We start from the raw sequence: 17782 nt of genomic DNA, 5'->3' as shown, positions 1-17782 counted from the left end.
TGTTCAACATTAAGTAATTAGACTATGTTTGGATCTAACTTGTTTAAAAACTACTGACTGTATGACATTAAGTAATTAGACTATGTTTGGACTTACCTTGTAGTGACTGTATAACATTAAGTAATTAGACTATGTTTGGACTTACCTTGTAGTGACTGTTCAACATTAAGTAATTAGACTATGTTTGGACTTACCTTGTAGTGACTGTTCAACATTGAGTAATTAGACTATGTTTGGATCTAACTTGTTTAAAAACTACTGACTGTATGACATTTAGTAATTAGACTATGTTTGGATTTAACTTGTAGTGACTGTATAACATTGCGTAATTATACTATATTTGGATGTATTTAGTGTTATCCTTTACATCCACCCATCCATCCATCCATCAATCTATTGATTCACCCGTCAGTGCATCCATCATGTCTTCCAAACCACGCACATGTCCGCCCGTCCATCCAAAGACATCCATCCATCCATCCATCCATTCATCACCCGACCCATCCATCCATCCATCCATCATTTATTTTAATCCATCCACATGTCCGTCAATTCAAAGAACATCCATCCATCCATCCATCAACAGAAGCACACGCCCACTTGTCCGTTCATCCTCCCGCCTGCTCTGATTACTTTTTTAATCAGAGTCGTCACCTCGGAAACATGAATCATACATCTATTCAAATACTAGTTATGTACATGTATGGATGTATATGGATGGATGGATGTGTATATATATATATATATATATACATATATATATATATATATGTTGTGTAGAAAGAAAGTTCCTATAGGAAGTAGAAGTTCACCGTGATGGCCTGCAGACGTTCTTTCAGCAGGTCAGCTTCCTCCATCTTGCTTTTCAAAACTATTTACCTGCAAGACATTTCAGTCACAATCATGATCTTCAAAGGCAGACATGCAGGTTTACTATACACATTTTATATATATATATATATATATATATGTACATGAGGGGTTCCCTCAATCATCAGGAAAAATCTCCTCATGAAACAGTTCTGTAGAGATGAAGTAGTCTTGTGATTTTTCCCACACCTACATACATATACATATATATACATACATATATATATATATATATATATACATATATATATATATGTATATATATATACATATATATATATATATATATATATATATATATACATACATACACACACACACACACACGTGTGTATTAAATAAATGTAAAAAAAAAAAATTATAACAGATTTAAAATGCCCTGACGAGCAGGGAAACCTGTGAAACAGGCTTGTGGGGATGATATAGACTCTGTGTTTTTTCCTGACCCAACATATATTCCACTCTACTCCGGTATTGAGCACTGTATAATGGATAATATATTATATATAAATATATATATATATATATATATATATATATATCATACTTCTTAATTGGCATCAAGTATCAAATTCCATTATTTTTAGGTTTAAGGCAGTGGTTCTCAAAAGGGGGTACATGTACCCCTGGGGGTACTTGAAGGTATGCCAAGGGGTACGTGAGATTTTTTTTAAATATTCTGAAAATAGCAACAATTCAAAAATCCTTTATAAATATATTTATTGATGTTAAAGATTTATTTTTATGTGAAGAAACATTTATAAGTAAGTTGATGAATCCAGATGGATCTCTATTACAATCCCCAAAGTTGATGATTACTTCTATGTGGAGAAAACTGCATTTAAAATTGAATCACTTGTGTATTTTTCAACCAGTTTTTAGTTATTTTTATATATTTTTGTCCAAATAGTTGAAGAAAGACCACTAGAAATGAGCAATATTTTGCAATGTTATACAATTTAATGAATCATAAAGTGATGACATAGTGCTGTATTTTACTTCTTTATCTCTTTTCTTCAACCAAAAATGCTTTGCTGTGATTAGGGGGTACTTGAATTAAAAACATGTTGCCAGGGGGTCCATCACTGAAAAAAGGTTGAGAACCACTGCTTTAAGGAATGATTAAAAATGATAACATTTGCTAAATATGGAGCAGCACACATTGGGAGCAGTTAGCATGCTTGGAAGATGGAAGACAAAACGGGTGTAGAATGTGATCAAATAGAAGGATCTAGTTTGCTTCCACAAGAGCTTGCTTCAAATCATTTGTGACGTTCCCTGAAGCAAGACAACAATAGTGAATCCACATCAATGTTTTTATGAGTTATTGAACTATTCAAGGCTGCAATTACTATCCACGTGCCTGGAAGCTGCACTCTGGAACATTCATTGACTATTTCATTGATTAGGTTGACACAATTAGGGCAAACATTTCTCTCCCATTTGTTGTCTATTCTTGTCACCTGTCCTTTCACCTTCAAACAAATCCTTTCATTTCTAGGTTTGAATACTCAATAATAGCTCAAATGCTAAGCATGCTAATGTTAGCATGATAACATACAAAAAGTAAGCCTACTTCTAAAATGACGCCAAGAATCAAAAGTAGTTACTTCTAAGTTTAAACAAAAGAAATTTGCTGAAATTCTAGATGGCGAAAAATATAGTTTACATGATCAAAATTGAGGAAAATGCAGCATGAAACATCGGCATGCTAAAGTTAGCATGATAACATAAGAAATGTTAGCATGCTAATGTTAGCATGATACCATAGGAAAGGTCAGCATAAATATGGCACCAAGTTTTTTAGGTTTTAAACAAATATATTTGATAAAATGCTAGCATAAAGTGTTAGCATACTAATGCTAAGTTATAATGGGAACAGTTGGCATAATTGCTGGATGGCGAAAAATATCAAAATCCTTTAATTCTGAATTTAAATGATCAATTTGAATGAAAATGTAGCCCGCTAATGTTAGCATGATAACACAGGAAACTTTAGCATACTTCTTAATTGGTGTGAGGTATCAAATACCACAAATTGCTCTTTTAATCCACCTTTTACTTTAAATAATACACCAGTAGCTGATGGAGGCGCACAGGAAGTACACAAAGGGTCAGTGTTGTGTGGAGTAGAAGTACACAGGAAGTAAACAGAGGTGGAGTAGAAGTACACAGGAAGTAAACAGAGGTGGAGTAGAAGTACACAGGAAGTAAACAGAGGTGGAGTAGAAGTACACAGGAAGTAAACAGAGGTGGAGTAGAAGCAAACAGGAAGTACACAGAGGTGGAGTAGAAGTCAACAGGAAGTAAACAGAGGTGGAGTAGAAGCAAACAGGAAGTACACAGAGGTGGAGTAGAAGCAAACAGGAAGTACACAGAGGTGGAGTAGAAGCAAACAGGAAGTACACAGAGGTGGAGTAGAAGCAAACAGGAAGTACACAGAGGTGGAGTAGAAGCAAACAGGGAGTAAACAGAGGTGGGGTAGAAGCAAACAGGAAGTACACAGAGGTGGAGTAGAAGCAAACAGGAAGTACACAGAGGTGGGGTAGAAGCAAACAGGGAGTAAACAGAGGTGGGGTAGAAGCAAACAGGGAGTAAACAGAGGTGGGGTAGAAGCAAACAGGAAGTACACAGAGGTGGAGTAGAAGCAAACAGGAAGTACACAGAGGTGGGGTAGAAGCAAACAGGAAGTAAACAGAGGTGGAGTAGAAGCAAACAGGAAGTAAACAGAGGTGGAGTAGAAGCAAACAGGGAGTAAACAGAGGTGGAGTAGAAGCAAACAGGAAGTAAACAGAGGTGGAGTAGAAGCAAACAGGAAGTAAACAGAGGTGGAGTAGAAGCAAACAGGAAGTACGCAGAGGTGGAGTAGAAGCAAACAGGAAGTACACAGAGGTGGAGTAGAAGCAAACAGGAAGTACACAGAGGTGGAGTAGAAGCAAACAGGGAGTAAACAGAGGTGGGGTAGAAGCAAACAGGAAGTACACAGAGGTGGAGTAGAAGCAAACAGGAAGTACACAGAGGTGGAGTAGAAGCAAACAGGAAGTACACAGAGGTGGAGTAGAAGCAAACAGGGAGTAAACAGAGGTGGAGTAGAAGCAAACAGGAAGTAAACAGAGGTGGAGTAGAAGCAAACAGGAAGTACACAGAGGTGGAGTAGAAGCAAACAGGAAGTACACAGAGGTGGAGTAGAAGCAAACAGGAAGTAAACAGAGGTGGAGTATAAGCAAACAGGAAGTAGGCGTGTTAAAGTCAGTAAGTCATGTCCACCTGTTCACAACATTCCACTTTGTTGCTCCGCACTAAAAATAATCCTCGCAAATGTCTACAATGACAAAGATGACCTCAGACAGTCCGGGTCACATGACCACAATGCTATCTCACACACTTCTTGCTTACCCTCCATGATCTCAGACAGTCTAAATGACAAAGGTGCTTCTTGCTTACCCTCCATGATCTCAGACAGTCTAAATGACAAAGGTGCTTCTTGCTTACCCTCCATGATCTCAGACAGTCTAAATGACAAAGGTGCTTCTTGCTTACCCTCCATGATCTCAGACAGTCTAAATGACAAAGGTGCTTCTTGCTTACCCTCCATGATCTCAGACAGTCTAAATGACAAAGGTGCTTCTTGCTTACCCTCCATGATCTCAGACAGTCTAAATGACAAAGGTGCTTCTTGCTTACCCTCCATGATCTCAGACAGTCTAAATGACAAAGGTGCTTCTTGCTTACCCTCCATGATCTCAGACAGTCTAAATGACAAAGGTGCTTCTTGCTTACCCTCCATGATCTCAGACAGTCTAAATGACAAAGGTGCTTCTTGCTTACCCTCCATGATCTCAGACAGTCTAAATGACAAAGGTGCTTCTTGCTTACCCTCCATGATCTCAGACAGTCTAAATGACAAAGGTGCTTCTTGCTTACCCTCCATGATCTCAGACAGTCTAAATGACAAAGATGCTTCTTGCTTACCCTCCATGATCTCAGACAGTCTAAATGACAAAGATGCTTCTTGCTTACCCTCCATGATCTCAGACAGTCTAAATGACAAAGGTGCTTCTTGCTTACCTTCCATGATCTCAGACAGTCTAAATGACAAAGGTGCTTCTTGCTTACCCTCCATGATCTCAGACAGTCTAAATGACAAAGGTGCTTCTTGCTTACCCTCCATGATCTCAGACAGTCTAAATGACAAAGGTGCTTCCTGCTTACCCTCCATGATATCAGACAGTCTAAATGACAAAGGTGCTTCTTGCTTACCCTCCATGATCTCAGACAGTCTAAATGACAAAGGTGCTTCTTGCTTACCCTCCATGATCTCAGACAGTCTAAATGACAAAGATGCTTCTTGCTTACCTTCCATGATCTCAGACAGTCTAAATGACAAAGGTGCTTCTTGCTTACCCTCCATGATCTCAGACAGTCTAAATGACAAAGGTGCTTCTTGCTTACCCTCCATGATCTCAGACAGTCTAAATGACAAAGGTGCTTCCTGCTTACCCTCCAGGATCTCAGACAGTCTAAATGACAAAGGTGCTTCTTGCTTACCCTCCATGATCTCAGACAGTCTAAATGACAAAGGTGCTTCTTGCTTACCCTCCATGATCTCAGACAGTCTAAATGACAAAGATGCTTCTTGCTTACCTTCCATGATCTCAGACAGTCTAAATGACAAAGGTGCTTCTTGCTTACCCTCCATGATCTCAGACAGTCTAAATGACAAAGGTGCTTCTTGCTTACCCTCCATGATCTCAGACAGTCTAAATGACAAAGGTGCTTCCTGCTTACCCTCCATGATATCAGACAGTCTAAATGACAAAGGTGCTTCTTGCTTACCCTCCATGATCTCAGACAGTCTAAATGACAAAGGTGCTTCTTGCTTACCCTCCATGATCTCAGACAGTCTAAATGACAAAGATGCTTCTTGCTTACCTTCCATGATCTCAGACAGTCTAAATGACAAAGGTGCTTCTTGCTTACCCTCCATGATCTCAGACAGTCTAAATGACAAAGGTGCTTCTTGCTTACCCTCCATGATCTCAGACAGTCTAAATGACAAAGGTGCTTCTTGCTTACCCTCCATGATCTCAGACAGTCTAAATGACAAAGGTCCTTCTTGCTTACCCTCCATGATCTCAGACAGTCTAAATGACAAAGGTGCTTCTTGCTTACCCTCCATGATCTCAGACAGTCTAAATGACAAAGATGCTTCTTGCTTACCCTCCATGATCTCAGACAGTCTAAATGACAAAGGTGCTTCTTGCTTACCCTCCATGATCTCAGACAGTCTAAATGACAAAGGTGCTTCTTGCTTACCCTCCATGATCTCAGACAGTCTAAATGACAAAGATGCTTCTTGCTTACCCTCCATGATCTCAGACAGTCTAAATGACAAAGGTGCTTCTTGCTTACCCTCCATGATCTCAGACAGTCTAAATGACAAAGGTGCTTCTTGCTTACCCTCCATGATCTCAGACAGTCTAAATGACAAAGATGCTTCTTGCTTACCCTCCATGATCTCAGACAGTCTAAATGACAAAGGTGCTTCTTGCTTACCCTCCATGATCTCAGACAGTCTAAATGACAAAGGTGCTTCTTGCTTACCCTCCATGATCTCAGACAGTCTAAATGACAAAGGTGCTTCTTGCTTACCCTCCATGATCTCAGACAGTCTAAATGACAAAGGTGCTTCTTGCTTACCCTCCATGATCTCAGACAGTCTAAATGACAAAGGTGCTTCTTGCTTACCCTCCATGATCTCAGACAGTCTAAATGACAAAGGTGCTTCTTGCTTACCCTCCATGATCTCAGACAGTCTAAATGACAAAGGTGCTTCTTGCTTACCCTCCATGATCTCAGACAGTCTAAATGACAAAGGTGCTTCTTGCTTACCCTCCATGATCTCAGACAGTCTAAATGACAAAGGTGCTTCTTGCTTACCCTCCATGATCTCAGACAGTCTAAATGACAAAGATGCTTCTTGCTTACCCTCCATGATCTCAGACAGTCTAAATGACAAAGGTGCTTCTTGCTTACCCTCCATGATCTCAGACAGTCTAAATGACAAAGGTGCTTCTTGCTTACCCTCCATGATCTCAGACAGTCTAAATGACAAAGATGCTTCTTGCTTACCCTCCATGATCTCAGACAGTCTAAATGACAAAGGTGCTTCTTGCTTACCCTCCATGATCTCAGACAGTCTAAATGACAAAGGTGCTTCTTGCTTACCCTCCATGATCTCAGACAGTCTAAATGACAAAGGTGCTTCTTGCTTACCCTCCATGATCTCAGACAGTCTAAATGACAAAGGTGCTTCTTGCTTACCCTCCATGATCTCAGACAGTCTAAATGACAAAGGTGCTTCTTGCTTACCCTCCATGATCTCAGACAGTCCGGGTCACATGACCACAACACTTCCTGGTTTGTAATCTTGCTTAATCTGATCTCTGGTGGATTACCTGCTCACAAGTGGCCTAAAAAGGTGAGTTCCAAATGTACTTTCTTCCAATAACACATGTCCTGTCTGTATTATTATTATTATTATTATTATTATTATTATCTTATACTTTCCATCACAATGTACATGCTGTTGTTTTTAGTTCATATAGTTTGCATCCAATCAGAATTCAGCTGGTTTATGTTGCCATGCTGTATCTAATCTGCCTTGAGCATCAACCATGTAAGTGAAGGGCCACATACAGTTGATAGACCATTGCCATAGATCACCACTTGTTGTGAGTAAGGCCTTCGAGCTGGCCTCACCCCCACGTGACATTTACCTCTACTGTGATTGGATACTTCCTTGGGAGTCCCAAGTGAGTATCCAATCACAAGTTGCCAAAACAGGAAGTGGCACTAGAGCCATACAAGTTGTAGAAGGCCACAGACAACTCACCTGTACTCAGAGAAGGTTGACTAGGTTTAAGATAAATACTTCCATGATGGATGTTTCAAGAGAAACTACATCTTGTGACACCATTAACTCTGACTTCACTTTAACTTCACTTTAATCATGTCAGCCAACACCAGGAGTCACAGTTTACAGTATTTTGTACAGTGTTGATGTGTTTCAATACGCAGTCGTGTTTATGTAAAGTATCTACAGTCCTGTCCATGTGGGGACATACTGTACTTTACAGTATTTTGTACAGTGTTGATGTGTTTCAATATGCAGTCGTGTTTATGTAAAGTATCTACAGTCCTGTCCATGTGGGGACATACTGTACTTTACAGTATTTTGTACAGTGTTGATGTGTTTCAATACGCAGTCGTGTTGATGTACAGTATCTACAGTCCTGTCCATGTGGGGACATACTGTACTTTACAGTATTTTGTACAGTGTTGATGTGTTTCAATACACAGTCGTGTTGATGTACAGTATCTACAGTCCTGTCCATGTGGGGACATACTGTACTTTACAGTATTTTGTACAGTGTTGATGTGTTTCAATATGCAGTCGTGTTTATGTAAAGTATCTACAATCCTGTCCATGTGGGGACATACTGTACTTTACAGTAGTTTGTACAGTGTTGATGTGTTTCAATGTCCAGTAGTGTTTATGTAAAGTATCTACAGTCCTGTCCATGTGGGGACATACTGTACTTTACAGTAGTTTGTACAGTGTTGTGTTTCAATATGCAGTCATGTTTATGTAAAGTATCTACAGTCCTGTCCATGTGGGGACATACTGTACTTTACAGTAGTTTGTACAGTGTTGATGTGTTTCAATATGCAGTCGTGTTTATGTAAAGTATCTACAGTCCTGTCCATGTGGGGACATACTGTACTTTACAGTATTTTGGACAGTGTTGATGTACAGTATCTAGATGGGGACATACTGTACAGTATTTGGACAGGTGAAGTGGGACTAGGTAGGACATCACTGAAGGCCTAGGTGGCAAAAGCTGTGTGAATGTAGCATTAAATACAGTAAGTAGTGTGTAGTACATACAGTAAGTATTGTGTGGTACATACAATAGTAAGTAGTGTGTAGTACATAGAATACAGTAAGTAGTGTGCAGTACATATAATACAGTAAGTAGTGTGTAGTACATAGAATACAGTAAGTAGTGTGTAGTACATAGAATACAGTAAGTAGTGTGTAGTACATAGAATACAGTAAGTAGTGTGTAGTACATAGAATACAGTAAGTAGTGTGTAGTACATAGAATACAGTAAGTAGTGTGTAGTACATAGAATACAGTAAGTAGTGTGCAGTACATAGAATACAGTAAGTAGTGTGTAGTACATAGAATACAGTAAGTAGTGTGTAGTACATAGAATACAGTAAGTAGTGTGTAGTACATAGAACACAGTAAGTAGTGTGTAGTACATAGAATACAGTAAGTAGTGTGTAGTACATAGAATACAGTAAGTAATGTGTAGTACATAGAATACAGTAAGTAGTGTGTAGTACATAGAACACAGTAAGTAGTGTGTAGTACATAGAATACAGTAAGTAGTGTGTAGTACATAGAATACAGTAAGTAGTGTGTAGTACATAGAATACAGTAAGTAGTGTGTAGTACATAGAATACAGTAAGTAGTGTGTAGTACCTAGAATACAGTAAGTAGTGTGTAGTACATAGAATACAGTAAGTAGTGTGTAGTACATAGAACACAGTAAGTAGTGTGTAGTACATAGAATACAGTAAGTAGTGTGTAGTACATAGAATACAGTAAGTAGTGTGTAGTACATAGAATACAGTAAGTAGTGTGTAGTACATAGAATACAGTAAGTAGTGTGTAGTACATAGAATACAGTAAGTAGTGTGTAGTACATAGAATACAGCAAGTAGTGTGTAGTACCTAGAATACAGTAAGTAGTGTGTAGTACATAGAATACAGTAAGTAGTGTGTAGTACATAGAACACAGTAAGTAGTGTGTAGTACATAGAATACAGTAAGTAGTGTGTAGTACATAGAACACAGTAAGTAGTGTGTAGTACATAGAACACAGTAAGTAGTGTGTAGTACATAGAATACAGTAAGTAGTGTGTAGTACATAGAATACAGTAAGTAGTGTGTAGTACATAGAATACAGTAAGTAGTGTGTAGTACATAGAATACAGTAAGTAGTGTGTAGTACATAGAATACAGTAAGTATTGTGTAGTACATAGAATACAGTAAGTATTGTGTGGTACATAGAACACAGTAAGTAGTGTGTAGTACATAGAACACAGTAAGTAGTGTGTAGTACATAGAATACAGTAAGTAGTGTGTAGTACATAGAATACAGTAAGTAGTGTGTAGTACATAGAATACAGTAAGTAGTGTGTAGTACATAGAATACAGTAAGTAGTGTGTAGTACATAGAATACAGTAAGTATTGTGTAGTACATAGAATACAGTAAGTATTGTGTGGTACATAGAACACAGTAAGTAGTGTGTAGTACATAGAACACAGTAAGTAGTGTGTAGTACATAGAATACAGTAAGTAGTGTGTAGTACATAGAATACAGTAAGTAGTGTGTAGTACATAGAACACAGTAAGTAGTGTGTAGTACATAGAACACAGTAAGTAGTGTGTAGTACATAGAATACAGTAAGTAGTGTGTAGTACATAGAATACAGTAAGTAGTGTGTAGTACCTAGAATACAGTAAGTAGTGTGTAGTACATAGAATACAGTAAGTAGTGTGTAGTACATAGAACACAGTAAGTAGTGTGTAGTACATAGAATACAGTAAGTAGTGTGTAGTACATAGAATACAGTAAGTAGTGTGTAGTACATAGAATACAGTAAGTAGTGTGTAGTACATAGAACACAGTAAGTAGTGTGTAGTACATAGAATACAGTAAGTAGTGTGTAGTACATAGAATACAGTAAGTATTGTGTAGTACATAGAATACAGTAAGTAGTGTGTAGTACATAGAACACAGTAAGTATTGTGTAGTACATAGAACACAGTAAGTAGTGTGTAGTACATAGAACACAGTAAGTATTGTGTAGTACATAGAACACAGTAAGTAGTGTGTAGTACATAGAACACAGTAAGTAGTGTGTAGTACATAGAACACAGTAAGTAGTGTGTAGTACATAGAACACAGTAAGTAGTGTGTGGTAGTAGTGATAGTGTACCTACCTTAAGAGTGTGTAGAGAGGAGCAGGACAACATCCAACATGAGAGTCACCAACATCACTCTGCAACATTTCAGGACATACAACACCCACTAACTCTCTCTCTCTCTAACACACTCACTCTCTCTCTTTAACACACTCTCGTTTTCTCTCTCTCTCTAACACACACACTCTCTCTCTCTCTAACACACACACACTCTCTCTCTCTCTCTAACACACATACACTCTCTCACTCTCTCTAACACACATACACTCTCTCACTCTCTCTAACACACTCTCTCTCTCTCTAACACACACACACTCTCTCTCTCTCTCTAACACACATACACTCTCTCACTCTCTCTAACACACTCTCTCTCTCTCTAACACACACACACTCTCTCTCTCTCTCTAACACACATACACTCTCTCACTCTCTCTAACACACTCTCTCTCTCTACTTCCTCCTGTACAGAAGTCATCCATGAATTGTTCTTTGTTAAAAGGTGTCAGCTGTTTTTTTTAAAAATGCTCTTTCATGTCCTGCTGCTCTTTTGGCTGCCAGCCATGCACAGACGATGTCTTGTTGCCATGGCAACCTCACCCACTCAGACCTGTGCCCATCTACTCTTTGCCTCACACATAATGCAGTACTATGTAGATATAATACTAACATAATGCAGTACTATGTAGATATAATACTAACATAATGCAGTACTATGTAGATATAATACTAACATAATGCAGTACTATGTAGATATAATACTAACATAATGCAGTACTATGTAGATATAATACTAACATAATGCAGTACTATGTAGATATAATACTAACATAATGCAGTACTATGTAGATATAATACTAACATAATGCAGTACTATGTAGATAAAATACTAACATAATGCAGTACTATGTAGATATAATACTAACATAATGCAGTACTATGTAGATATAATACTAACATAATGCAGTACTATGTAGATATAATACTAACATAATGCAGTACTATGTAGATATAATACTAACATAATGCAGTACTAGGTAGATAAAATACTAACATAATGCAGTACTATGTAGATATAATACTAACATAATGCAGTACTATGTAGGTATAATACTAACATAATGCAGTACTATGTAGGTATAATACTAACATAATGCAGTACTATGTAGATATAATACTAACATAATGCAGTACTATGTAGATAAAATACTAACATAATGCAGTACTATGTAGATATAATACTAACATAATGCAGTACTATGTAGATATAATACTAACATAATGCAGTACTATGTACATAAAATACTAACATTACGCAGTACTATGTAGATAAAACACTAACATAATGCAGTACTATGTAGATATAATACTAACATAATGCAGTACTATGTAGATATAATACTAACATAATGCAGTACTATGTAGATATAATACTAACATAATGCAGTACTATGTAGATATAATACTAACATAATGCAGTACTATGTAGATAAAATACTAACATAATGCAGTACTATGCAGATAAAATACTAACATAATGCAGTACTATGTAGGTAAAACACTAACATAATGCAGTACTATGTAGATAAAATACTAACATAATGCAGTACTATGTAGGTATAATACTAACATAATGCAGTACTATGTAGATAAAATACTAACATAATGCAGTACTATGTAGATATAATACTAACATAATGCAGTACTATGTAGATATAATACTAACATAATGCAGTACTATGTAGATATAATACTAACATAATGCAGTACTATGTAGATAAAATACTAACATAATGCAGTACTATGCAGATATAATACTAACATAATGCAGTACTATGTAGATATAATACTAACATAATGCAGTACTATGTAGATAAAATACTAACATAATGCAGTACTATGTAGATATAATACTAACATAATGCAGTACTATGTAGATATAATACTAACATAATGCAGTACTATGTAGATATAATACTAACATAATGCAGTACTATGTAGATATAATACTAACATAATGCAGTACTATGTAAATATAATACTAACATAATGCAGTACTATGTAAATATAATACTAACATAATGCAGTACTATGTAGATATAATACTAACATAATGCAGTACTATGTAGATATAATACTAACATAATGCAGTACTATGTAAATATAATACTAACATAATGCAGTACTATGTAGATATAATACTAACATAATGCAGTACTATGTAAATATAATACTAACATAATGCAGTACTATGTATATCCCCATACTTCCTGATGTTGCATGTGGTTACATGTTACTTCATGGCTTCCTTGCAAGAACAAATATGGATCCTAAGTTAAAATGGATGGATGGAAAGTTAAAATAGACTAAGTTAAAATAGACTAAGTTAAAAGAGAGTATTACACTGGAAGGGAAATGTCTCCCTCTGCTGGCAAAAAGACAAACAACATTTCAGTATCACTTTGGACAATTTACATTTCCAGCTTCATTTGACGTAAGTAATTAACGATGTGAATATTTGCATGCATTCCATCCACACACACAAAAACAATCTAGTAAAAAGTCTGATTATTTACCATGAAATGTATTATTTATTATTATTGTAGCGTCCCGGAAGAGTTGGTGATGCAGGGAATTCTGGGAATTTGTTGGGTTGTGTTTATGTTGTGTTGCGGTGAACATAGTCCCCCGAAATGTGTTTGTCATCGTCGTTTAGTGTGGTCTCACTATATGGCACATGTTTATGACAGTGTTGTTTAGTGTGGTCTCACTATATGGCACATGTTTATGACAGTGTTGTTTAGTGTGGTCTCACTATATGGCACATGTTTATGACAGTGTTGTTTAGTGTGGTCTCACTATATGGCACATGTTTATGACAGTGTTGTTTAGTGTGGTCTCACTATGCGGCACATGTTTATGACAGTGTTGTTTAGTGTGGTCTCACTATATGGCACATGTTTATGACAGTGTTGTTTAGTGTGGTCTCACTATATGGCACATGTTTATGACAGTGTTGTTTAGTGTGGTCTCACTATATGGCACATGTTTATGACAGTGTTGTTTAGTGTGGTCTCACTATATGGCACATGTTTATGACAGTGTTGTTTAGTGTGGTCTCACTATATGGCACATGTTTATGACAGTGTTGTTTAGTGTGGTCTCACTATATGGCACATGTTTATGACAGTGTTGTTTAGTGTGGTCTCACTATATGGCACATGTTTATGACAGTGTTGTTTAGTGTGGTGTCACTATATGGCACATGTTTATGACAGTGTTGTTTAGTGTGGTCTCACTATATGGCACATGTTTATGACAGTGTTGTTTAGTGTGGTTTCACTATATGGCACATGTTTATGACCGTGTTTAGTGTGGTTTCACTATATGGCACATGTTTATGACAGTGTTGTTTAGTGTGGTTTCACTATATGGCACATGTTTATGACAGTGTTGTTTAGTGTGGTGTCACTATATGGCACATGTTTATGACAGTGTTGTTTAGTGTGGTCTCACTATATGGCACATGTTTATGACAGTGTTGTTTAGTGTGGTCTCACTATATGGCACATGTTTATGACAGTGTTGTTTAGTGTGGTTTCACTATATGGCACATGTTTATGACAGTGTTGTTTAGCGTGGTCTCACTATATGGCACATATTTATGACAGTGTTGTTTAGCGTGGTCTCACTATATGGCACATGTTTATGACAGTGTTGTTTAGCGTGGTCTCACTATATGGCACATGTTTATGACAGTGTTGTTTAGCGTGGTCTCACTATATGGCACATGTTTATGACAGTGTTGTTTAGCGTGGTCTCACTATATGGCACATGTTTATGACAGTGTTGTTTAGTGTGGTCTCACTATATGGCACATGTTTATGACAGTGTTGTTTAGTGTGGTCTCACTATGTGGCACATGTTTATGACAGTGTTGTTTAGTGTGGTCTCACTATATGGCACATGTTTATGACAGTGTTGTTTAGTGTGGTCTCACTATATGGCACATGTTTATGACAGTGTTGTTTAGTGTGGTCTCACTATATGGCACATGTTTACGACAGTGTTGTTAAGTGTGGTCTCACTATATGGCACATGTTTATGACAGTGTTGTTTAGTGTGGTCTCACTATATGGCACATGTTTATGACAGTGTTGTTAAGTGTGGTCTCACTATATGGCACATGTTTATGACAGTGTTGTTTAGTGTGGTCTCACTATATGGCACATGTTTATGACAGTGTTGTTTAGTGTGGTCTCACTATATGGCACATGTTTATGACAGTTGTTTATGCAGCAACCCATAATGTAACATGCATGCCTGTTGACTAAGTATGCCCTTCATTCACTTGTAAGTGTATTCAAAATAAAGCTTGACCACAAACACTAGCTATGGTCAAACAGAATAATACTAGCAATACTTGATGACCAGAACCAGCAGCCCGCGACATGGTTAAGTCAACAAGGTTAAACTCTTGTCAAACTTCCATCTAACACAACATTGTTTGTAAAAGTCAAACCCTCAACACTTCCTTCCCAAAAAGTCTCCAAAACCAACATTAGTCATCAATAATTCCAATAAACACCAACACTTACACCACAATCTCCACCGAGCTGAAGCTGGCCTCTAGTGGACCTGGTCTGGACCTGGTCTGGACTTTGTAGGCGGCCATCACACAATGGACTTCTTGACAAGAGCTTTTATTCTGAAAATAAAGTAAAAACAACATTACACATGCAGTATTACACATGCAGTATTACACATGCAGTATTACACATGCAGTATTACACATGCAGTAGTACACATGCAGTATTACACATGCAGTATTACACACGCAATAATACACATGCAGTAGTACACATGCAATAATACACACGCAATAATACAAATGCAGTATTACACATGCAGTAGTACACATGCAGTATTACACATGCAGTATTACACACGCAATAATACACACGCAGTATTACAAATGCAGTATTACACATGCAGTAGTACACATGCAGTATTACACATGCAGTATTACACACGCAATAATACACACGCAGTATTACACATGCAGTATTACACATGCAGTATTACACATGCAGTATTACACATGCAGTATTACACATGCAGTATTACACATGCAGTATTACACATGCAGTATTACACATGCAGTATTACACATGCAGTATTACACATGCAGTAGTACACATGCAGTATTACACACGCAATAATACACACGCAGTATTACAAATGCAGTATTACACATGCAGTAGTACACATGCAGTATTACACATGCAGTATTACACACGCAATAATACACACGCAGTATTACAAATGCAGTATTACACATGCAGTAGTACACATGCAGTATTACACATGCAGTATTACACACGCAATAATACACACGCAGTATTACAAATGCAGTATTACACATGCAGTATTACACATGCAGTATTACACATGCAGTATTACACATGCAGTATTACACATGCAGTATTACACATGCAGTATTACACATGCAGTATTACACATGCAGTATTACACATGCAGTATTACACATGCAGTATTACACATGCAGTAGTACACATGCAGTATTACACACGCAATAATACACACGCAGTATTACAAATGCAGTATTACACATGCAGTATTACACATGCAGTATTACACATGCAGTATTACACATGCAGTATTACACATGCAGTATTACACATGCAGTATTACACATGCAGTATTACACATGCAGTATTACACATGCAGTATTACACACGCAATAATACACACGCAGTATTACAAATGCAGTATTACACATGCAGTAGTACACATGCAGTATTACACATGCAGTATTACACACGCAATAATACACACGCAGTATTACAAATGCAGTATTACACATGCAGTATTACACATGCAGTATTACACATGCAGTATTACACATGCAGTATTACACATGCAGTATTACACATGCTGTATTACACATGCAGTATTACACATGCAGTATTACACACGCAATAATACACACGCAGTATTACAAATGCAGTATTACACATGCAGTATTACACATGCAGTATTACACATGCAGTATTACACATGCAGTATTACACATGCAGTATTACACATGCTGTATTACACATGCAGTAGTACACATGCAGTAGTACACATGCAGTATTACACATGCAGTATTACACACGCAATAATACACACGCAGTATTACAAATGCAGTAGTACACATGCAGTAGTACACATGCAGTATTACATATAAAACCTTCTTTAGAGCAACAGGAAGTAGTAGTGGTCATGTGACATGAAAGAGGACACTTCAAACAAAATAGCACCAAAAGTGTCACTCAACAAACAGCTGGCATTTCACCAACTAGCAGATAAAACAACACAAAAACACTTGATATCTTAAGGATACATAAAAAGTACACAATATACAGCAAGAACTACAAATATTAAACGTTTTTGTTAGAAAACGACACCAATTTGGACACAAGTCACCACAACAACTTATTTAGTGATCAATTGTACAGAATATGTACTGTACTGTACATGCATGTACTGTACTGTACATGCATGTACTGTACATGTGCTGTACTGTACATGTATGTACTGTACATGTACTGTGCTGTGCAATCTACTAATACAAGTCTCAATCCATCAATGAAAGCGTGTCAAACAGGAAGTGGGGCAGAAGGGGGAGGAGCTACAGAAAGTACAGAAGGCAGACAGTGTGCATGACAGGAAGGAGTCACTTACAGTAACAATCAACACAAATAAAGAAGTATTTTCAGATAATATTCACACAAACACATTACTTCAATGACATAATAAAACATTAGTAAAGTACATTTTT

At 37.2% G+C, this 17782-nt stretch overlaps 1 protein-coding gene across 1 annotated transcript in view; it reads right to left on the bottom strand.

Annotated features, from left to right (window-relative positions):
- Positions 1-811: 811 nt before the first annotated feature.
- Positions 812-17782, bottom strand: part of LOC133569067 (mRNA export factor GLE1-like) — a 70120-nt gene continuing 53149 nt past the window's right edge. Inside the window, exons 18-19 of the mRNA XM_061921203.1 lie at positions 15534-15643; positions 812-879 (exon numbers count right to left, since the gene is read on the bottom strand). Of these exons, the coding sequence (XP_061777187.1) occupies positions 876-879; positions 15534-15643 (114 nt within the window). The 3' untranslated portion in view covers positions 812-875. The remainder of the gene's footprint in view (positions 880-15533; positions 15644-17782) is intronic.

Source organism: Nerophis ophidion, linkage group LG15, assembly GCF_033978795.1.
Source record: "Nerophis ophidion isolate RoL-2023_Sa linkage group LG15, RoL_Noph_v1.0, whole genome shotgun sequence".
Classification (NCBI taxonomy): Eukaryota; Metazoa; Chordata; class Actinopteri; order Syngnathiformes; family Syngnathidae; genus Nerophis; species Nerophis ophidion.
The sequence above is the reverse complement of the archived record's forward strand: the minus strand, read 5'-3'. Positions and strand labels throughout refer to the sequence as shown.